Source organism: Pseudonaja textilis, chromosome 7, assembly GCF_049901715.1.
Source record: "Pseudonaja textilis isolate UNSWEBS1 chromosome 7, rPseTex1.2, whole genome shotgun sequence".
NCBI classification, from domain to species: Eukaryota; Metazoa; Chordata; class Lepidosauria; order Squamata; family Elapidae; genus Pseudonaja; species Pseudonaja textilis.
In genome coordinates this window covers 48448650-48472351 of record NC_141996.1, presented here as the reverse complement: position 1 = coordinate 48472351, position 23702 = coordinate 48448650, and the positions used below count along the sequence as shown (strand labels likewise).

The 23702-nt window shown below is 36.6% G+C and overlaps 1 protein-coding gene across 1 annotated transcript in view; it reads left to right on the top strand.

Annotated features, from left to right (window-relative positions):
- The first annotated feature begins 443 nt into the window (after nt 1-443).
- ADAMTS5 (ADAM metallopeptidase with thrombospondin type 1 motif 5) overlaps nt 444-23702 on the top strand; it is a 48625-nt gene continuing 25366 nt past the window's right edge. Inside the window, exons 1-2 of the mRNA XM_026700633.2 lie at nt 444-2034; nt 16930-17062. Coding sequence (XP_026556418.1) covers nt 973-2034; nt 16930-17062 — 1195 coding nt within the window. The 5' untranslated portion in view covers nt 444-972. The remainder of the gene's footprint in view (nt 2035-16929; nt 17063-23702) is intronic.

Genomic DNA, 23702 nt, shown 5'->3' with positions numbered 1-23702 from the left:
TCTTTCTCCTCTACCCACAAAGTTGTCGCACCACCTCACTGGCATGGCTCATAACGAGAGCAATGTTGAAACCGGCCGGACGGAAAGTGGGGGCTGAAGGAAAGTACCTCATCAACCTGACTGCTTAAGAAATAGCAGCCTTTTCCCGAAAAGGCTGCAGCTTGACGCGTTTCAGAGGGGAAACTTGGCAATTCTTCCCTTTCTTCCTCAAACGTCGCCTCCCAAGTCGCCCCCTCCTCCTCCTCCTCCTCCTGGCCTTCTTTCTTTCTTACCTCCGTGACCCCCTGCCCTGCTCTTCTCCCCACCCCCTTCCGAAGGAAGTGTGGGAGTGGATGTTTCGAAGCTCTCCCTTTAAGAGGCAGCCTGCAATGACGAATTATTGAAATTGCCATTGCAGGATGGCATTCCGCTATAAATGCATTGTTCCACCTCCTCTCATCTTCACAGCGCTCGCCGGGTTCTTCTGGTTCGCTTCGGCAGACTGGGGCTAACCGCCATCGCCCGTCAACTCAAAAGAGGAGGCTCGCCACTTTAACCTGGGACGTCTCTCTCTTTCTCTCCCTCTTACCCCGCGCCCCGCTCCCTTACCCGGCAAGCGGGGGCTTGTCTTCTGCCCTCCCGCTCCTTCGCTCGCTCTCCTTCCTTCCGCCAAACGACAGAAGAAGAAGAAGAAGAAGAGAGAATAGCAAGGGTAAAACAAGAGGGAGGAAGGAAGGAAGGAAGGGTTCCTCCGGTCGGAGTGCGGTTGCAACTCATCTCAGCCGGATGATTCGCCAGCCGTCAAGTGAAGTGTGAAGTCTCAACTTCTCCCATGCCTGGTGGCGGCAGGAAGCGCGGTGTCTCTCTTCCCAAAGCCAGTGAGAAGAACCGAAGCGATTGCCGCCGTCGCCTCTTGTGCAAACGCTCGGTCTTCGCTCCGCTCCTCCGTCCCTTTGCCCGGCCATCGGATCGCCGGTCCTGGAGCTCAGTACCATGCAACTGAAGATTGTTTGCTCGCTGCTGCTGCCGCTGGCTGCAAGCTTACAAGCTGCTGCCGCCGCCAGAGTTTCCCCAGCAACTTCAGCACCTGCCTATGATAAAGCTTTGCAGCAAGCCAAAGCGGCTGCGGCGCCGGGCACGCCTCGGCTTCTCCGACCTTTGCTCCGGGAGCAGCGACCTAGTGGGGTAGTAGACCGCATAGATCGGACCTACTCCGGAGGAGGCAAGGTGGGTTACATCCTCTACCTGGATGGGAAGCGCTTCCTTTTAGATCTGGAGAAGGACGCGTGGCTTGGAACCACCGAGCAGCTTCTCCAAGGCAAGGGTCACTGCTACTATCGGGGCACGGTGGATGGGAGTGCCCAGTCTCTGGCAGTCTTCGATCTCTGTGGTGGCTTAGATGGCTATTTTGCGGTCAAGCACGCCCGCTACACGGTGAAACCTTTGTTCCGGGGCAAAGCTGTACCAGAAGAGGAGAAGGCTGCTCGGGACTGGATCTATGGGGATGGGTCCGCTCAAAGACGCCATCTCTTCTTCAGGGATCATTTCAGCTTTGAAACACTACCTTCCCGCCCCAGCTGTGAGACTCATGGTTCCCCCAGGACTCCACTTTTGGATGAAAAGAAACTGGCCCAAGGGCAGGAGGGGAGACTGGGGATAGATCTGACCACCAGAATGGCACATTCCCCTCTCACTCTTGCCCCTCCCATGGACTCTAGGAAAAGAAGGAAACGCTCTATCTCTAGAGCCAGGCAGGTAGAACTTCTCTTGGTGGCTGATGACTCCATGACCCAAAAATATGGCAAAGGCCTCCATCACTACTTGCTCACCTTGGCCACCATTGCTTCTCGGCTCTATGGACATGCCAGCATTGAGAATCACATCCGCCTGGTGGTTGTGAAGGTCGTGGTGTTGGGAGACAAGGAGAAAGGTCTGGAGATCACCAAGAATGCAGCCACCACACTCAAAAACTTCTGCAAGTGGCAGCACCAGCACAATCAATTGGATGATGATCATGATGAGCACTACGATGCAGCTGTTCTTTTCACCCGTGAGGTAGGTTAGGGATGGGGCATGGCTGAGGGAGTCCAAGAACACTGACTTCCACTTTCAATACCATTTCTGTTTCATGGCAGGTGTCAGATGATTATGTGGCTTTCTCCTGAACTTCATGAAGTTGAACTGAGTTGTAGTTGAGGTTCTGGTTTAACTTCTGTTCACATTAGCACTTTGCATATGCTGCTCTACTGAAATACTAATGAAAACCCAAAGGTGTTTTTTTTTCTCAAGAGGAACTGGACTTTCTGGGGTTTTGTTGTTGTTGTTTTTGGAAGATGTTTCACTTCTCATCCAAGAAGCTTCTTCAGCTCTTACTGGATGGTGGGGAATGGAAGGATTTATACTCCTAGCAGACAGCTGGACATTTGCATTCTTTAGCCATGTCCAGCTGTCTGCAAAGAATATAAATCCTTCCATTCCCCACCATCCAGTCAGAGCTGAAGAAGCTTCTTGGATGAGAGGCAAAATGTCTTCAAAGAAAAGCTAGAAGGTCCACTTGCCTCTTGAGAAAAAAAAAACCTTTGGGACAACCATGATCTGGTTGAGTGAGAACCTCCGTAGACATTAATGAAAATCTAAATGAAATTTATATATCATATAATTACCACTGGAAGATCCAACCATTATTGCACCAATATATTAGGAATTTCAAAGAGAAGAGAGGTGTTATCACACAAGTACCTCATTTGTGGCTTTTCTTGATATCTGATTGCAGAAGCATCAATGGGGACAGCAAGGATGAGCAAATGACAACAAGCATCACAATTGTGATGCTGAAAGTTGCATCCCTTTTGTATGTATGGTTTGACATTTCACGCACATACAAAAACAGTGATGCTATAGATGCCATGTAGGGATTAGAAAAATGAAACAATGGCTTCTGGATTTCAGTCTTCAACTGCAAGGGTCTGAACAGCTATTCTTACCTGGGCTTTTTATAAACATTAGATAAATTGGTCTCCCATTAGGTTTTCTCAGAATCCACTTAAGTTGGAAATTGATCTGTAATTCTAATATAGAACAGGCATGCCTAATACTTCAGGATAATGTCATAAAATCCTGATATATATATATGCATATCTTTCAGGGGTCTCATGACATTTATGTTTTTATTCCACCTGGAACCTGATAAGATATTCTACACAACTTATACTGTCCGAAATTTTACTCTAACTGATTTTGCTAAGTCAGCTTTTGGAACAATTCTGTAAGCCCTAGAATGTTTTCCATTTTAAAGTTGGCATCTAAGTGTGAGACATTAAATTTCTCTTTGGGATCTAACTTAATCAGGTACATTGCCATGAGCTATTGCTGAAGGTTGCTGAAATATTTTTTAAAATGTGCTCATTGAAATAAGGTATGAATAGAAAAATCAGTAATCTATCAGATTACTCTTTTTCTCCTTTAAGTGCTTTAAAGTTATTATACAAATGAGACATAAGCAAGCAAAAGAAGCTTCTTTGAATAAGATCCAGAGTTGTTTCTGTTGAGATTAAGTAGGGACCAATTGTATGATACAGTTTTACAAAGCTTACCGCTTTCTTGCATAGCTGCTGGTGAGTTAATATGACATTTTCAGCATGGAGGGAAAGTAGTAATAAAATTGGTGAGGCACAACATGTGTGGCTCAGGAGAGAAGAACATAAATTCAAACCACATGTAAACACAGCCACAGGGTAGTGCACCAGGTTAGGTGAAGGGTGGGGTTGCAGTACCTCACTATCCACAAGATAGAAACCGGTCGCCCAGCCTGCCAAGTCTTATTCCTGCTACTTTTGGAATGAGTTCTGAATGTTGTTTTGGAAAGATTGGCTAAACCAGTTTGGGGGCATGGCTCTGGTGTGGAGCATGTGACACTGTTTGTGTAACAGAACATCTTATAAGAAAAACTGAGTTTTTGCTTCAAATGTCTTGTTTGGAGTGTTCTTCCACTTCTCCTTCTTTCAGAAAAACACATAACTTTCCATTAGTTCCCTTCCTCTGCTACAGCACTGGAGAATGCCAGAAAAAGAAGGGCTTGGGATAGTTTGTGGAATGAGTTACTCTGGTTGAGGGAATAGCGAAAGAAAAAAAATACCCAAGCTGTGTATTTTTTTCTGTTACTCTAAATACTTGAAATATTATGATGTTCTAGTCGTGCTGTACTTGTGCTATATGTTCTTAAAGTAAATATAAAAATACCTTTTGAACAGAAAGTTTCAGCTCAGGAAATTGCCCTCATGTTTTGCAGGTTTTAACTCCAGTTTTAAAAACATAATTTCATGCAGAGTTAAATTCCATTGACAAAATTAATCTCTAAAATTAGGTAACAAATTGTTATTTACTTTATTTCTCTCAATGACCTATTTTACATCTTGTGTCAATCCATAATATGGCTGCTTGGTGTTTTTCTCTTGTTTTGTTGTATTATTCAGCCTCAGCCAATTTCTCTACAAATCTTGGCTAAGCAAATCATTGTTGAATAAAATATGTGTATTCAGCCATTTTTCATGAACCAAGAAGGTGATGACTACCCATCCAGCTACAACAAAAAGCAGCTTTCTTGTTTTAAGGATGATCTCTTAAAAAAACAAAAATACAAGTTGATGTGTACTTTGTGTTGAATGAATATGAATATGGCAAACTGGACTAGTAAAGACTACACCTTTCCTCCCATTCATCATATTGTATAAACTGGGGGTATAAGAATGAAGACTAATACATTTATTAAACTGATATGAAAATAAATAGGTTACCATTATGTTTTGCAAAGTTCATCGAATAACATGAGTCATTTTATGTGTACCCATCATCATACTTAACTTAGCTTAACCGACTTTTAAGATAGATGTTTGCCAAGATAGATGTTTGCCTGCTTCATATAGTTCGATTACTATACCATGTAATTATAACAGTATTCACATCATGTACATTGTCTTCATTGTTATGTCTTGTTTCAGATTTGAAAACATATGGATGATATAACATAGGTTAGATTCATATGTCATATTTGATTTAACCTTCATTACTTAAACCCCAGTAGCCTGATTTACACAAAACTGAGGACTCAGTTATGATTTATAAACCATACTGGATAAATTACACATCATGCTATACCAACATTCCATGATGGTATAGCACAATGAAAGAAAGCATCTGTTCATTTAAACCAAGAGACCTCAATTTGTTTAAGGTGCAAATTGTGTATTTGAAATTCACTGCAGTTTTGCCAGTGAATTCTTTGTTTCCATTGGAAAAATTATGTTTGTTTTATCTAGGGAAAAATAAATAAATATGCCCAGAAATAAAGAAATATGTTTTGGTTCTCATCTAATGCAGGGCTGTCAAACCTGTGTTGTCGTTGCATTGTCACATGATGTATTGGGACTTTCCCCCCTTCGCTAAACCGGGCGTGGGCATGGCAAGGGCATAATGCATCAGGCCCGTGGGCCGGGAGTTTGAACAGCCCTGATCTAATGTATTTGAAGGAGAATGAATCACTGTGCATGGTGCAGAATGTAAACATAACTAAGAGTTTGAAGGTAAAAATGTCAAAAGGAACAGTTCAAAAGGTGCAGATTTCCCTTTTTCTTTTGAAGGCTGCTTTTTTATTTAAAAAAACATAGCTGTTTTTTTTTTTCAATGAGACAAGAAGCAACATTAGGATGGGTATTCAACTTTTGCAACTCTCTTTTGAATGCGTGAAGTAGGTTCCTTAGCAACTAGACGCTTAAGCCTAAATGTGAGCCTGTTGAGTTTCTGTACAGTGTTTATTCTAAACAGTTTGTTTTTCAGTTACTTTCTGTCCTGTTCATTGGCAAAGTTAATATTTGCATATATTCAAAGTAACATATTAAGTTGAGGCATGTGTCTTTGAGACAGCAAAAGGTACATATAAAATTTGGAGATTGCTACAAGAATCAATTTAAGTTGTTCTTGCTATCAGACAGTAATGCTGTGTCAGAAATCAGATGGTAGTTGCTAAATAACAAACTGCTTTTTTTAAAAAAAATAAGCACATGATTTCTTTGATCTTGAATTCATCATGCTTCAAAATTTACCTTTTGACACATTCTGATTTTAAACAATGGTCACAATGCATGAAGATCGTGGATCTTCTTTGGTAGGACTAAGGCCCATTCTTCATCAGGAACCAGTACCAACCTGAGACTTAGATGAAATTGTTGACTTCTGTTCTAAAAGGAATACTGCAAAGACAATCTTGCAGTATTCCATCTACAGACAATGTTGGAACACTTATCTGGTTCCTAGGATGTTTAACAAATTCCAGGTTTTGCTTTATCATTGTAAAGATTTTATCATTGTAAATATTTTATTGTTTATATGGCAGTGTATCAAGTGTCCTATTTATTACAGAATACTAGTTAGGTACTGTTCTTATAGTTAAAGTACCTTGTACTTATATACCACTGATTATATAGGATAAACATGTTTCTTTTTATAGTAATCTTAATCCAGGTTTACAAATGCCGCCAGAAAGCTGTCTGTAGGAAAGTGTTTCTTTTGTAAGGTTACTATGAAGAATGCTGAACACTTTAAATTGAAGGAGTACTTCCCTTTCAAGACATTTTATATGCTAATGTTATATGCTAATTTAGGACATAATGTAATGTTAAAAAAATAAATGGATGTGACAAATTGATGTAAATGTTACATAAAACAAATCCTTAAATACATATTTCATTATCTAAGAATGTGAAACAAAAATATTAACCTGATTATTTGCTTTTATAACTTAAAATATTGTATAAAGTCATACATTTTGAAAAAAACAAACAAACCATATCAAATCCTATTCAGGAGTTCAGATTAAAGGCAACCTCTGTTTTAAGACATCCCATAAAGAAAAATTCATCATCTCCCACACAGGGAGCAATTTAAATCACAGGAAGTAATTGGTTGCACTGTCCATCTGCTTTCGTTCTTAGGGAGTTTTCCTAATATTCAATTATATATGGCTTCCTGGCATTTAAGAACATTACTCCATGTCCTGCAGTCTGCAGTGACAAAAGGCAACTCTTTTAAAAGATGCAACAATGTCCTTCCTTACTCACTCATGGCTAAACAAAAACCTTTCCTACTAAGACTTAGTTTAGATCTGAAGTTCAGATTCTGAACTCTTTCCAAATTAGAAGGTTTTTGCTGACTATATTTTTTTTCACATTCAAAGTAAAGTAGCTTTCAGTCTTCTTTTTTCAAATTCTTATGTTAGATATCCTTACCTTAGACAATAATTAAAACAGATTTTCTGTTTTATTGTATTTTATCCTTTCGTCACCTTCACCAAGGGGCTGGGATATTATTTCATTTCCCCATTACTTTGAATAAATCTAAAATGTTCTTTTTAGCATCCTTCACTAACTCCTATTAATCATGACCTCCAATTTTCTTCATTGCCATCATCAAATAATTGTCAGAATTAATTGTGATTGTACTTTTACAGTCTTTTTTAAAAAAAAATATTAATCATACATTTATTGAGCGCTATCTTCTCCTGAGAAGTTATTTACTCTTTTACTCCCAGTGTCTTGAGTTTTTTATAATGGTTTTTTTTTAAGTTCAAAGTGTAAGTATTTTCTTTCTCTCCTTCCTTCTCATCTTTGAGTCAATATTGATTCCTGGTGACTGCTTGTACTACTCCCTGCAATTTTCTTGGCAATATTTTCAGATTTGGTTTGCCATTGTCTCCTTTCTATGGCTGGAGAAAGTGACTGTCTCAAAGTTGCCCAGATGTCTTTCATGTCTAAGGTGGGCCTATAATTCAGTGTCCTATTTTCCAGTCTGGTGCTTTAACCACTACACCATTAGCTCTCAGTCTGATTTTCCTTGTTTTATGAAAAATCTTGAGGCTTCAATCTTTCATAATTGTCCCCAAAGGACTGAACATACTAGGTGTATTCATTCTTGTATTAACTTGATATTAATAGCCATATTACCTGTCTCCCCACTGATATATCGTCAACAAATAAAGTATGGGCCCTGGTGAGAAGAAAGCCTCCACGTTTATTTTACATAATAAATTTAAAACAGAGACATCAACTTATTTAATAGCATTCATTAACATCAGTGAATTTATTATTTCTTTGTACTTTCCTCCAATCTCTAGAAAGAAAGTTGCAGAAAGGCAGGTCAGAGATCTTTTGGTAGGACTAGCAAAAGGAGGAGATTTTTCTTACCTAGCATACATTTGTCTTGGATCACTGGATTACGGGATCACAATACAAATTACATCCCCACAAAAATTTATCATTACGCACCTTTAAAAAAAGAATGTGTAAAGCACCACCTATAACTTCTATTTGTTGGGTGGTTGATAAGAAATAATACTTTCCATTTAGTTTAACCATTTGTTTTTCCAACTCTCCCCTCAACTTTTTAAACTTTCATCACAATTTGTGTTCACAAAGTAAATTAGGTAACAAAGTTGTTGACCAAACAAGAAGTTGGGTGCTTTTATGATAAATGTGTATCCTATTCTTAGTTTCTTATAATTTACATTTATCATATGGTACATAGCTGAAAACTGGAATTTGTTATCACAACATGAAGACTGCCAAATTGTATAATGTTAAAAAAAGATTATACAAATATTGGAGAATTCCAACTATTAATAAGTTTTAATATTTTCAATATCAAAAGTAGTACAATTCTTAATATCATTGCCTAGGTAGAGGTGAAGAGCTTCTCTCATTCTTATAAACTTCTCATAATCAACCAGTTCACTAAACATTTAAGTTTTATCTATTATTTCAAAAAATATTTTTTCATCAGTATGGTTTAAAGTCTGTATAACCTTATCTAGAGCTACAGATTGATTAGTTATCTGATCTATTTACAGTATTCTTTCAGTAGTACTATCAGGATGGTGCATTAAAAATGAAAAAAAATGTGTCAACCTTTGTTGATTAAATTATTACAATGTGATAATTAAAACATCATCTTTTTCTGCTTTCAGTAGCTATTAAGAAGAAGCTATTTACTGAAAACAAGATAACATTTTGACTTTCAGTCTGAAACTAAATGTTTCATCTATTATTCACCCAATCTTCCCTCACTGAAGTCCAGCGCTGCATCTTTCCACATTTTATTCCTCCATCTGTTATTTATATGAAAAATCTATTGTAGGAAGCAAAGGTTTAAATCCCACAAGAACCCAGGCCCTTACTGGGTCATCTCTATACTGGCTGCTTGTTTTCCAACAATCAGACAGCACTTTTACAACCAACACTTTGGGATATGCCGGTTGTAAATAAATAAATGAAAGAAATACTCCTAATTATACTTCTTTGAGAACTAAGAGTAAAACATTTCTACATATTATATTTGCTGCCATCTGAAGGGCTTTAAATCTCTGGTATTTCAAGGTTGGCTATTTGAGAGTTGAGCCAATTTATTGCAGGGCAATATGAAACCTCTGCCGCACCATGTTTCCTGATTTCTAAGTCTGAGGTTTTCAGACTTCAAGGGACATCTTGGTATATTTTTTTTAACTCTTTCTCACAGAAACCTCTGTGTGTATATGTGTGTGTGTGTGTGTGTGTGTGCGCGTGTGGGTGTGCGTGCATATGACCAGCCAAATGTAAACAAAGTGAAGTAAGGACATGCTGGAATCAGTAAAAGCAAACCCTTTATCTTTTGATGTAGTGGATATAGGAGCTTGTTTGTCCATTTGCTTGCTTGCTTGTAGAAGGTCAGCAATGTTTGCTCATTAATTTTGACAGAAGTGAAAATGATTGTGATTTTTCTTCAAATTGCTTTTGAGGCATTTGAGAGAAGAACCAGCAGCAATGTAAAAATGCTACAATGAGTTATAATAAATTCTTTGCTTATGTCCTTAATCTGTATTATTAGCAGGTGCCAATCACCATAGTAAGGATTTAATTGTTTATTTGATTCTGTTCAAGACTACTGTTCGTAAGGGGAAAAAAATGGAAATAAGCATATGAACCAGGCAGTTTGTATGTCTGATTTAGGTAGCATGACATAAGTGCAATCATTACATCCCAATAATTCCATATTGCAATACTTAATAATATGTAGCATCGCAATATTTGTGGAAATACTGGATGCCTGATTTTCCTAGCAGATTATAGTATTATAATGGGTGCAAAATGTATTTCTATGTGTCTATCTGGTCTGTTCAGGTCACCTGTTCTATCCAGTTGATCAGCAGACTTGTAAAATGGGGGGGGGGGGGAGTAAAATAATTAATTAAATTTATCTATTTAGTTAAAGCCTATTAGAACAGTTCTCTCAATGAAACATTCACATTGAATACTCCCATAGGCAACCGTGTAAAGGTCAAAGAGAGTTGCATTGAACAAGCAGTCATGTAAATTTTTAAAGATTTGAACATAACAAACGGAAAACATGAGTTTTTTTAAACAACAACAATTAAATGTAATTAAATGTAATTTTAATTAAAATGGATTATGCAGTTTTCCTAATGAGGTCCAGACATTGATTTCTTCCTAAACTCAGCAATATAGTATTTCAAATCTAACAACTTTCTTGAATGAAATACAGTTGTGGAAAGATATGGACAATGATAGTATAACAGTCATTAAAAAACAGACTCTCAATATCTGTACACATTTTGCAAAATAAAAATTCAATAAGAGGTTACACATAGGTAGCTAAATATCACTACTGTACAGGATATTAATAGTATCATCTGTTGGTGTATGTTATTTTCATGGAAGTGGTAAATTAGTAAAAGGAATCTTTAAATGAAACAGGATAATCTAGGATTTGAAGAAATACGGCAACCTGCTGATGGACTTCCTGGCTGGTTTCTTGTAAAAACAACATTATTGAAAAGGCACTTACTTAACCACATATTCTATAAAGAATGGAATTGGCATGATTGGAATGACTCCTAGAGAGCATCTGAACTGTTTTTACAGGTGCTGCTTTTAATCTGAGTTTTGCCACATTTACTATCATAAGCCATTCTTGAACATACTGCAGATTTATGCTCAAGCCTCTCCTATGAATAATGATGCATTCACCCATTCACTTTGGTGGCAAGAAATACTTTGCACAGTCATATAACATATTCTTTAGAAACACAAAGAATAAGCTCTGCACACAAAGATCTGTGATCTTAAAGTTCTAGATTGTACAGTATACACACACATACATACGCACATATACTGTAGACATATATAGTACTTAAACATGTAAGCAGGAGAACCATTTGGCTTAAAATAAGCCGAAAAAAAGCCAGGTTATGTTTAAAAAAATATCCAAAGAAAGAAAAAAATGTCTGAAGAAAAAATAGACATAGTAGACCACTACATAAACCTTGGCCAATGGATCTCAATGGAAGGTAATACAATAAAGAAAACTGAATGGCATGTTAAATATGGTTGGTAGGCATTCAGCAAGCTAAGAGTAATTTTCAAGAACAACCTCCCCCTATGCCCAAAGAGAAAGTTTTCGATCAGTGTGTGCTACCTGCTCTAACTTACACTGGTTAAACATGGACACTAACGTCACAATCGACACAAAAGCATTCAAGTGGCTCAAAGAGCCATGGAAAGATACATGCTCGGCATTACAAGGCATGAAAGAAAGACCTGCACATGGATTAGAGAACAAACGAAGGTATGGTATACAATATCATCAAGAAAGTAAAAGAATTGAAATGGAAATGGGTTGGTCATATAGCAAGAAGAGCTAATGGCAGGTGGACCAAGGCAGTCATAGAATGGATCCCACTTGAGAAAAAGTGTCCATGAAAGAGACCTAAAACAAGATAGATCGATGACATCAGCAAGTATTATGGGCCAGACACACAGAAAAGGCTTTCATCCTGCAGAAGATAGAAAATGGCTAAAAAGATGATGATGATGAAGAAGAAGAAGAAGAAGAAGAAGAAGAAGAAGAAGAAGAAGAAGAAGAAGAAGAAGAAGAAGAAGAAGAAGAAGAAGAAGAAGAAGAAGAAGAAGAAGAAGAAGAAGAAGAAGAAGAAGAAGAAGAAGAAGAAAAAACAACTTGTAAGCCCACCGGCATAGACCATCTATGGAATACATACTTAGTATAATTATTAGTACCGCAGAATGATGGGAGCCCCGCAGAATTCAACATATGAGGAATGGTGAGCAGCCTTTGATGCGTTTGTTCCTCCATTATACCTTTTACAGGACTGTAGAATGAATCTTACCCAGATTATTTCATGTTCAGTACTTAATGATAAAGAACAAGGAAGAACAATTAAGTTGATCCATATGTATCCAAGGGACAGCATCTTGATCTTTTGGAATACCATGTTTCAGTATGAAAGTAATTAATTGAGTTCATGATAAGTCTGTGCACTCTTCCCCCTTACCTGTCATCCTGTCATGTAATCACACACAAAAAACAAAATTATTTACTTCCATATCAGAATAAGAACTGGTTGCCAGTTCATATTTAATGGGGAGAATTACAGCATTTCTTAAATACAATGTGCCTCATTCAAAAAGTTTGAAGTATGCTACTACTTTTTTTAAAAATAGACATTCTTTTAGATATTTTGAAGATATCTTCTTGACTCTTTAATCTGCATGAAAATTATTCTTAGATTATAATTTCTTGTATATCATCTAAAGGCAAGCATCATTAATCCTACATATGCTCTACTTCTCTTTTCAAAGATTCATTAAGTTAATAAGGATATCTAATGATATACAGTGCTATATTAGTACAAAAATCAGGTTGTCCCTAAATTGTATTTTTCAACAGATCCTTATTTTGAATAAGAAGTCAGAGCAAGATAGCACTTATTGCTTCATAAGACTATTAAACAGAGTGGAAAAGTTAATTATAAGCAACACATAATTTTATTATCGTTTATCTTTAAAATGAAATTAATTTCACAACTATTCAAAATGCTTTTCTTTTAATGTTTCCCTTTGCACATTGTTATGTTATGGTACATATGTACATTTTTGCATTCACATTTGGGAAAGTGTGCAGTCGGATAAATTCTCATGTTGGCTAAATAATTGCATAATACCAATTGTGCCAGAAAGGATTCATCTCTGTTCTTAGTACCCAAGCTTTATCCATCTGCCATCTTTCCAGAATGTTTTCCTTGGCTCAGAATATCAGATCAACAGGGATCATTACACACACACCCCCGCCAGTCAAGGAAAGATACCCAAAAGCCAACAAGTACGTTTCATTAAAAGATGCTCACTTTGAAGCAGCAAAAATAAAATGAACAATTTTGCTAACACAGATACACAGATGTCCACAAAATTTATTTAATCACAGATGTCCACAAAATTTAACTGCTTTATAATATATTTGATTAAATAAATTCTAATAAATTCCCTAAACAGACTTTTCATATCTCTAAGAGTGCTAGACAGCAAATGCTACAGTATATGACTGTAGATTAGGAAATATCAACAAATTTTTTTAGTAAGGGCTAATTATTTAGTAATAATAAGCCATTGCATAATGGCTCCTAAATGTCTTTATAATAACATTACCTGTTCAGAATTTTCATTTAGTGTCAATTTATTGTATTCTTACTTATAAACCATTATCCATTACTTATTACTTATTATCCATTAACCAATCCATTATCCTCCACTTAGAGACAAACAACCTACTCTCTAACAAACAATTTGGTTTCAGAAAAAAACTATCCTGTAATCTGCAACTCTTATACTGCAAAAACATATGGACTATACAACTTGATCAGGGCAAAGCAATTGATGCAATTTACATAGATTTCTGTAAAGCCTTTGATTCAATGGTACATGACAAACTACTCCTAAAACTAAAATTTCATGGTATCTCTGGACACCTTCATAACTGGATAGAAGCATTCCTGTCAAACAGGCAACAAATGGTCAAAATAGAGAGTGCCCTATCAAATTATGTACCTGTCAACAGTGGTGTCACCCAAGGCAGTGTTTTAGGACCAACTCTCTTCATACTCTACATAAATGACCTCTGTGATCTTATTCAGAGAAACTGCGTTCTCTTCGCTGATGATGTAAAGCTATTCAACACCACAGATAATTCTACTACCCTTCAAAAAGACCTCGGCTATGTATCAGAATGGTCAAACAAATGGCAACTTCAAATCTCAACAAATAAACGCTTTGTCTTACATATTGGCAGAAAAAAAAATCAGAAAATAAAATACAAGCTAAATAGTCAAGACCTTGTTGAGGATCCAAACTTTGTCAAGGACCTTGGAGTACTCATCTCAAATGATGTAAGTGCTGGTGCCCATTGTAACTACATAGCCAAAAACGCATTAAGAGTTGTTAATCTAATCCTACGTAGCTTCTTCTCTGGTAATATCACACTACTAACTAGAGCATACAAAACATTTGCTAGACCTATACTTGAATACAACTCATCAGTCTGGAACCCATATCATGTATCTGATATTAACACAATTGAAAAAGTCCAGAAATATTTCACAAGAAGATTTCTCCACTGCTCTACTCATTGCAGAATACCTTATGCCACCAGACTTTAGACCTAGAAAACCTAGAACTATACCGCCTCCAGTCCGATCTAAATGTATATAAAATCATACATTGTAATGTCCTACCTGCAAATGAATACTTCAGCTTCAATCATAACAATACAAGAGCACACAATAGATACAAACTCAAAGTTAACTGCACCAAACTTGACTGCAGAAAATATTACTTCAGCAACAGAGTGGTCAATGTTTGGAATACTCTACCTGACTCTGTGGTTTCTTCCCCAAATCCCAAAAACTTTAACCTTAGACTGTCTACTATTGACCCCACCCCCTTCCTAAGAGGCCTGTAGGGCCTGTAGGTGTGCATAAGTGCACCAATAGAGCCTACCATCCCTGTCCTATTTTTTTTTTCTTATAAGTATCTATCTCATGTATTCAAAACTATATTTATTCTTATACCTGTATCTGGTAAGTGATTGACAAATCAAATAAATACTAAAAAAAAAAGGATCTTGGAGTATTCATCTCTAATGATCTAAGTGCTAGAGCCCACTGTAACTACAATAGCCAAAAAGGCATTAAGAGTTGTCAACCTAATCCTGCGTAGCTTTTTCTCAGGTAATATCACACTAGTAACTAGAACATACAAAACATTTGCTAGACCAATACTTGAATACAGCTCATCAGTCTGGAACCCGCATTACGTATCTGATATTAATACAGTTGAGAAAGTCCAGAAATATTTCACAAGAAGAGTTTCCACTCCTCTACTCGTTGCAGAATATACCTTATGCCACCAGACCTGAAATTCCAAACCTAGAAAACCTAGAACTACGCCACCTTCAGTCCGATCTAAGTATAGTACATAAAATTATCTATTGCAATGTCCTACCTGTCAATGAATACTTCAGCTTCAACCACAACAATACAAGAGCACACAATAGATACAAACTCAAGGTAAACTTGATTGCAGGAAATACGACTCCAACAAAAGAGTGGTCAATGTCTGGAATATTCTACCTGACTCTGTGATTTCTTCCCCAAACCCCAAAAATTTTAACCTTAGACTGTCTGCTATTAACCTCATCCCATTTTTAAGAGGTCTGTAGGGGGCGTGCATAAGCAACCAATGTGCCTACTGTCTCTGTCCTTTTTTTTTCTTTCTTATTTGTATCCATTTCATGTATTCATAACCATGGTTATACTTATACCTGTTATCTAATAATTGCTTGACAAATAAATAAAAAAATAAAATAATTGCTAAATTTCCTTATGCACGGGGAAAAAAGACGATGGAACATTCAGTTAAAAGTACTAGCATGTGATAAGATCACTGCTTAAGTTATGAATATATGCATCATTTATGGCTTGTCCACCAAAGAAAATTCTATTCTCCTTTTCCTCCTATTTTAAAATTGGAAATTGATTATATGGAAATTGGTGGAGTAGTTAAGTTACCAAGCTAGAAACCAAGAGACTGTAAACCTTTTGCTTTAGACACAAAGCCAGTTAAGTGATTGGGTTAATGATAACTCTTTCAGCCCGAGGAAAAAAGCATATTCATGCAGGTTTGAAGACTGACTCAGAGGCACATACCCTCCACGTTCTTTCTTAATGATTTAGTTGCCTCATCAATTCCTTATCATATAAGTTGACACTACAGTGAGTTCAGGGACTGTATTGCATTCATGTTCTAAATCATACTGAACTTCGGCCTTCCAGCTATAATAATCTTTAGACAGAATGATGTCATTTTTCTTACAGACCTGAGGTTAGCCAGTTAGAAGAAGTTAGAAAGAAAGAGGGGGAATATCCAACAGAAAGTTTTCTCTTCCATACCTTGGATACAGTCTGTAAACATAGGGCTCAAAGTTGAAGGTTATCTATGGAAAAGGTTCAGGAAGGTTTACAGTGTATGAAGTTATCAATACTGATCTTCACCAGCAATCATCATTGCATCAAAATACATTGTAAAACTATTCATGGTCTAGCATTGCATACACAAAATTTAGTTTTCTCTTGAATTTCAAACAATAGCCCATTGCAAATGCTATAGTTTATTAGGGACATTGATTTCTTAAAATAATATCTTTATAAATGAAGGCAACTAATTCAAGGGGTGGCATAACTATTTGCAATAAATGGGCAGTTTTAATTTGATTTTAGCAATCCACAGTTAGGACTTTGTGGTCCTGTCTAGACCATCAAAGTAGCATTTCTCTTGATTTGTTGTTAGACTTGCTAGCTAGGAATTGCAGTTGTAACACATTTGCAGGACTGCATCTTTGGATAGGTTGCTCCAAAACATAGCTATTGATGTCTTTGTCCTTATCTTGGCTATAATCCTTATTTGGCTTTACAGTTGGTAATCAGACTGCAGCTTAAAGCTGTCAGACCCTGTGGGTGCAAACTATGCTTCAAATGCTTTCTTTCCCTTCCCTTCCTTGTAGGATTTATGTGGGCATCATTCATGTGATACTCTGGGAATGGCTGACGTTGGAACCATATGCTCTCCTGAGCGCAGCTGTGCAGTGATTGAAGATGACGGCCTCCATGCGGCTTTTACAGTGGCTCACGAAATTGGTATGCGGCGCCTTTTTTTTGTTCCCTTGCCAAATACAACACTTGTAACAGCTGCATTAGAAACCAAAATACCCTACAAGTAATTCCAGATTTTCCCCTGATTCAGTTGGGGATTAAGGCTGTGTGCATATACATGCACTTTGGGGTCAGTGAGTAGGGAACTGAAGGCAAATAAAGGTACACAAAAGCATACCTTTCTGACAATATCTCTTCTAGGAACTAGCTGCAGTGACAATTGGGAAGGTTCTATCTATACAGAAAGATTTTTTTAAGTGTATGTCCCATCTATAAAGAACTTCTTATTAGTACTAAATTCCTGCAAATATAAGATAAACAATTGGTCTGCTTATGAAGTACTACCTTATTCTTTTGTAGTCACAAAAAAATAATCAGAAATTTTGATGAAAGGAAACTTTTTTTATAGGGATTCATTATTACTGTAATATTATGTTTAGGGTAAGCTAGGTAAAGGATATAATATAACTGAAGCAATCAGTAATTCATCTGAAAGTATAAACAATTATAAAATAGACTTAGAAGGGGCAATAAATAGGAATATTGAAAATATTAGTTGACCTTAAAAATACCTGGCTGATGTTAACTTTCTAGAGCTACAGCATTTAACAGAATAACTGAATAATAGAAATGGAAGGCACATTGGAGATGTTTTAATCCAACGCTCTGCTGAAGCAGCAACACCTATACCATTTCAGTAAATGGTATAGAACAGGGGTGTCAATCTTGTGTCATCCCAGTAGCATCACATGACGTATCGGGACTTTTTTCCCCTTTGCTAAACTAGGCGGGGCCAGGGCTAGCACATGATGCATCTGGGCTGCAGGCTGCAAGTTTGACACCCCTGGTATAGAAGAAAGAGATTTGACAACCATTTGTCTTAAAACTTTACCATACTCTCGAGATAATTATACTTCCAAGAATCTACTTACGATATTTGTAGTGTCATTCCTATCACTTTTAAAGAAAAAATGAAACAAAACAGGATCCAATGCAGCAATGGGTTGTTTTGCACACATCCTTGGCTTAGTTTGGAAGTGGCTCCTAAGTAGTGTTTGACATGATATGTTCATTTTTTTAAAAAGTCCTAAGAATTCAAAATCATTCTACGTATCATCATAAATAGTAGTATCTTCTCAGAGAATAAATGTTTTGTTCATTTGCATTTGTACAGGAAATTTATTGCTTGTGCCTACAGAGACAGCATAAGGTCTAGCCTTGTTTAAATTCATGTCGGATATTTTTTTTTTGGTCATGCAATATTGCATATAAAAATGCATTTTGTCACAGTATGCCTCTCCCAGTTGGAAGCAGAGGTTTGATGTACTGTAGAGAAAATAAAGGGATTAGTCTCCTTAAGAATTCCACAAAATGCCCTAACAAGATAAAATATAGGGTTGTAGAGACTGTAATATTCCCATCTGACATCCTGTGGCCATTTCAAGGCATTTTAGGCAATTATACTTTTAGATTTCATTGTTTTTCACCACTACCACATATCTAAACATGTGAAGAAAGATGGCAATGGTACCACACTTAGTGGATGATTCCTGGCTTCCTTCAGTAGCCAAATACTAATGTTATTCAGGAAGGCCTATAAACAATATAAGTTCATGAAAAGATCAACAGATGAAATAAATAAACACAACGCTTGCTGTGTAGAATGAAATCTTCCAGACATTACAGTCTAGGTGAACAAAAGATCACAAAAAAACTGTTTAGAACTTCAACAGATATAGTTATTTTACAATGTTATTCTACACACAGAATTATTTATGGTCCCACGACATGCCATGTTCTTGGACTAATTTGTTCAATGAAATTTTAGTAGTTGTTTATCAAGAAAGATGTTCACGCTCAACCTCAAAAATGACTTGTGGCATAAATTGTGTTATGTGACACATTTGCAGATCTCTTTTTATGAGAACAATTCAAGTTACTGTTTTTCAAATAGCTATTCCATAGACTAGAATAAAGCAACAACTATTCAGTATTAACAGCACCTAATTCCCAGGAACAAGTAACCTGATGTTCTCAATGTATTTTAGATCAATCTCATGATGAATGATAAGGGTAAGTATACATAAAAACATCTGCATGGCTCTGGGCTGCTTAACAGTTTGTGTCCTGAAAGACCTTTCTCTTGATTCAGACCCACCCCAAGAAAAGCAGACGGGAAACTTTCACTTGTTTATAAAAATATTTTGTTATTAATTTGAATAACATAATTTCCCCAAATCACCATCACCAGTACAATCATAAAAATGAAAAACCAACAAGACCAATGTGGAAATCCTAGAGTGGGCTTAATAGGTATAATGAAAAATATTATCTCAACACATGCTCACTAATGGAAATGATTGAAAATGTTTTAACAGTAGCACAATTTATAATGCTCTCTTCATAATCTGAGGACACGTTTGAAGCATGGCTAAAGACAGTTGCAGGAAAAGCATCTAGAAACTGTAATTTTTTAAAATAAATTATTAAGTATTTTAATTAGTGAATAAGGATTGTGATCTATTTATGGATTTTTATGGTTGTATCATAGAACTTTCCCAGTAAGTTATCCTTTCAGCAAAAATGTAATAATGAATATATACCATATATGAGTGGAACACAATTAAATGGAATATTGATTGGATTTAGGGCTTATTGTCGTGTACTGTCTCTTGTGACTGAAAGGTATTTAATTAATCATTTTAAGATTATGGCTTTGTGATGCCACTTGCCACTTGCATTCATAACCAGCCTGTTATTGAGGCAAACTTCAACTATCTTCTGTTCTAGTTTGGAAGTGGTATTTTCTATCTTCTCCCAAGACAAAAGTTCTCAAACTGGCAATTAAAGACACTTCAAGGGTGAACTTGAGATGACACAGTCAAGGACAATGATCTGCTTAGCTTTAGTTGGCCATGCAGATCTGCTGTGGGAATGTTCCTACTCCAACTGATTGTCAGACAAAAGGTGCTTCACTTGGGAGAGATTATATTCCATTTTTTTACTGGAATATCAAACTCACAGAACAATACATCTATTATCTGCTATTTGGTGTTTGTGTTGTGTAATGCAGCATATAATGTTGCATGTTCTAGAGAGATGATGAGAGAGAGGGAGGGAGGGAAGGAGTGGGGGAGAGAGAGAGAATAAGAATGGTGCATGGAGGGGAAAAACGCTGTATCTCCGATCAAAATTTATTCCCATGGAAAACCAGACAGAGAGAAAGCAGAAATACTCAGAGATTCTGTCTCAAGCTTGATGCTTTGTATTTCAAATTGCTCTTCTTCCCAGACAGTACTGAGGGGGGTTGATAACATGAGTGTATCCTTCTTCTATATCTGTATTTCTCTAAAAGAAATGTACTGATTTAGTTACAATAATTATTTTATAGTTCAGTAGGATTTCCAGGATATCAGCAGTCCCATCAGAACAACCACACAGTACATAATAAAAAATTAACTCAGTGTTGACTCATAGCAACTGTATAGTGATATAATCTGTCCCTAATTTGGTCTTTCAGTGGGGTATCCATCATCTCTATTGCAGAGTCCATTCACCTAGCTGCTTCCTCTTCTCTTTCCTTCCACCTTCCCCAGCAATAGAACGGTCTTCAAATAACATGCACAAAGTAGGATAATTTGAGGCTAGTCATTTGTACTTCATGATAATGATGATATTTAAATATTATTATTACTATTATTTTATTTAAAAAGCAAGGCTTGAAATATGAGTCTTTCCCTATGACAGATTCAGGACAGCAATTTCTTGTTGGTTTTCCTACTGGGTGAGACAGGAAAGTATAGCAGGAGTTCTCCATTTGCTATCTGAAATTACTGTATTGAAACTCTATAAGGGCAGCATTGCTGAGGTGTGGTAAGGATAATTTGTGAGGGCACCACATTTTAGACTGATATATTTTTCTCCCAATTTATGGATGTGAGAAAAGCACGTTAATAAGGACATGGAAAAAAAGTCCTTCCGTCTCTTTTCTCTAGTTAGTCTTCTTCATAAATGTAAAAATGTACAGAGGTTTATAAGAAACATCTGCTGTGGCTCCCTTCTTATCACCTCTAATTTTTCTGAGGTGGTAGAGAAGATTTATAGGAAAAATGTACATGATTATACTTCTCTCCATGAATATAAACCTTGATCATGCAGGGTCTATTCTCCTGTGAAGGTTGCTATTGCATTTAATCATAGAAGATTGAACCCAATAGATTTGGTCTCTTTGAAAAATCCTATCAGGTTTTGTATGTTGTTGTTTTTTAGGAGCATTTTATATGTTGCTCATAGAATTTGTAGTTTTGATACATGAAGCTGAAAACATGTAACCAAATTTTCAAATGATTATTAGTGTGTAAGCTCTTTCATAATCTGAGTCACAGAAATGTTTTTTTTAATTGTTTTTTGTTTGATCACTCTGGCATTTTCATTTTGTTGTTGTTGTTGTTATGATGCTTTGGTATGAAAACATCAAACAGTCAAATGTAAATTAGTCAACCATCTGGTCAGCTTCACTGTTTGTTAACAGTATGCAACATAATCCTTAAAATATTGGGTCAACTAGATATTTGTTTGGGTATTTCTAAGTGAAAGTATTTCTTCATTTGAGAAGCTATAAAACAAATCAAAATGTCATTTCATGCAGCACACAGAATTTGATGATGTCAACAATGCATGTATTCTCTGACCTACTATCAATTGCTCAGTCAGACAATTATTACTGTATAATTAATGATATACATAATGCAAAACCATGCAAATTCAGTTATGTATTTCAGACAATATTTTGCAAGAAACATCATTTTAGCAATTTTCACTCAAGAAAGATGAGCAGCTTTCATTATAGAACAGAATTTTAATTATGTTTGAAATGAAAAATACAATATATTTGAATATATGTGGAATTCATTCTCAATATAAAGGAAACGTAACTTATTATGGTATAAACTGGTAGATCAAACAACCTCAAGTTTTTCTTTCTGAAAGAAGCAAATGATAAATTTATTTACTACATTCTTTTATATGCTGTACAGCTCATTTCCATAGAAACCATGGCAGTTTACAAAATAGAAAAGATACAAACAATAAAAAACGAGCAAATAACAACTTTATCCCTAACTTAACCCGTACTCCATTAAGTTTTAAACCCCTAATGGAACAGACTGGTCCCAAGCAATATGCAAAATCTGAGTAAATTTTAGGGCATATTTTTTTTTGGTATGCAAGATATCCCAGTACATAGTGACAAATGCAGAGAGAACATACTGTCCAACTTCAGTTAAACCAGTGATCATTAATAACACCTCAGAAGCCAGGGTATGATGCTAGTTTGCCTCCTCATGGTGCACCCTGGATAGCACAGTAGTGTGAACCAAACGACTAGCAACAATTGGCAGCCAGACTACATTGAAGAATTGGCAATCAATGAAGTTGGCAGCCAGACATGTTTGTAGAACTCCTAGCTCCCTGAATACATATCGAGGCTTAAAAGCCACAGCTGTGTTCATCGACCTTACTACTGCAGCATATGATACCATGTGGAAGAAGCGTCTGCTTTTCAAACTGAGTCATATCATCCCCTGTAAAATCCTCTATCACCTAATAAACAACATGCTTAGTGATAGATCCTTTCAGATCATTATGGGGGACAACTCTGAACAGGATCCATACCCAACATGGTGTCTGCCAGGACTCAATGTTTAAGTGGAGTCTTGTCTTTACCCCTCAGTGTGACTGTGGTGCTCCTTGACAAAATATCCATCACATTGTGTCTGAATGTCTATCAAGAGCTTACACCGGCCCACTATCTGATTGAACTACTATAAATCCATGTATTTGCCATACACTAAATAAATAAAAACCTCAGGAGCCAAGCCATGTAAGATAATCAGCACAATGGATTGGTCCTAGAAGTTAATTGGCAGCCAGTAGACTAGGCATTACGTAACAAAATCTCTACTATTTAGCTGATAATTAACTGCACTTTGGACCAATTCAAGTTTCAGAATTGTCATTTCAAAGGTAGGCCCTTGTAATATGTTGTAGTAACCTAACTTTGAGGTGGCAAAACTATGAGTCATTATAGCTGGGACTTCACAATCCAAATAAGTATGCAGTTGATAAAGTATCAGACCTGGGTGATCTCACAGTATATAGTTATTACATACTGCTTTAGCAGGAGGTCCAAGTACATGTGGAGCTATAACGAGTGGACTTGTTCCGTGGGAGAAGGGTAAAGGAATCGATCTTACACCATGTTTACTTTGTCCTTGTCTATAAGGCTTGAGAAGACCCATTGTACATTGTAAAATTACATGATGCATGCAGTATTCCTTTTCATTTCTGTTTTGTTCTACTGCTAGTGTTGTGTATGTGAGTTGGGGGTTGATCCCCATTTAGACCACCTTGCCTTCAAAATTAGCCCCTACAAGGCAGGCAATTGCATATTCTGCATCTGCTTTAAATAATGAAGGTGGGAAAATAGATAGATAGATAGATAGATAGATAGATAGATAGATAGATAGATAGATAGATAGATAGATAGATAGATAGATAAATGGTTAGTTTCATAAGACCAGATAGCCACAAATGATTTTGCCCACTTTCTTAAGATTTAAGACTA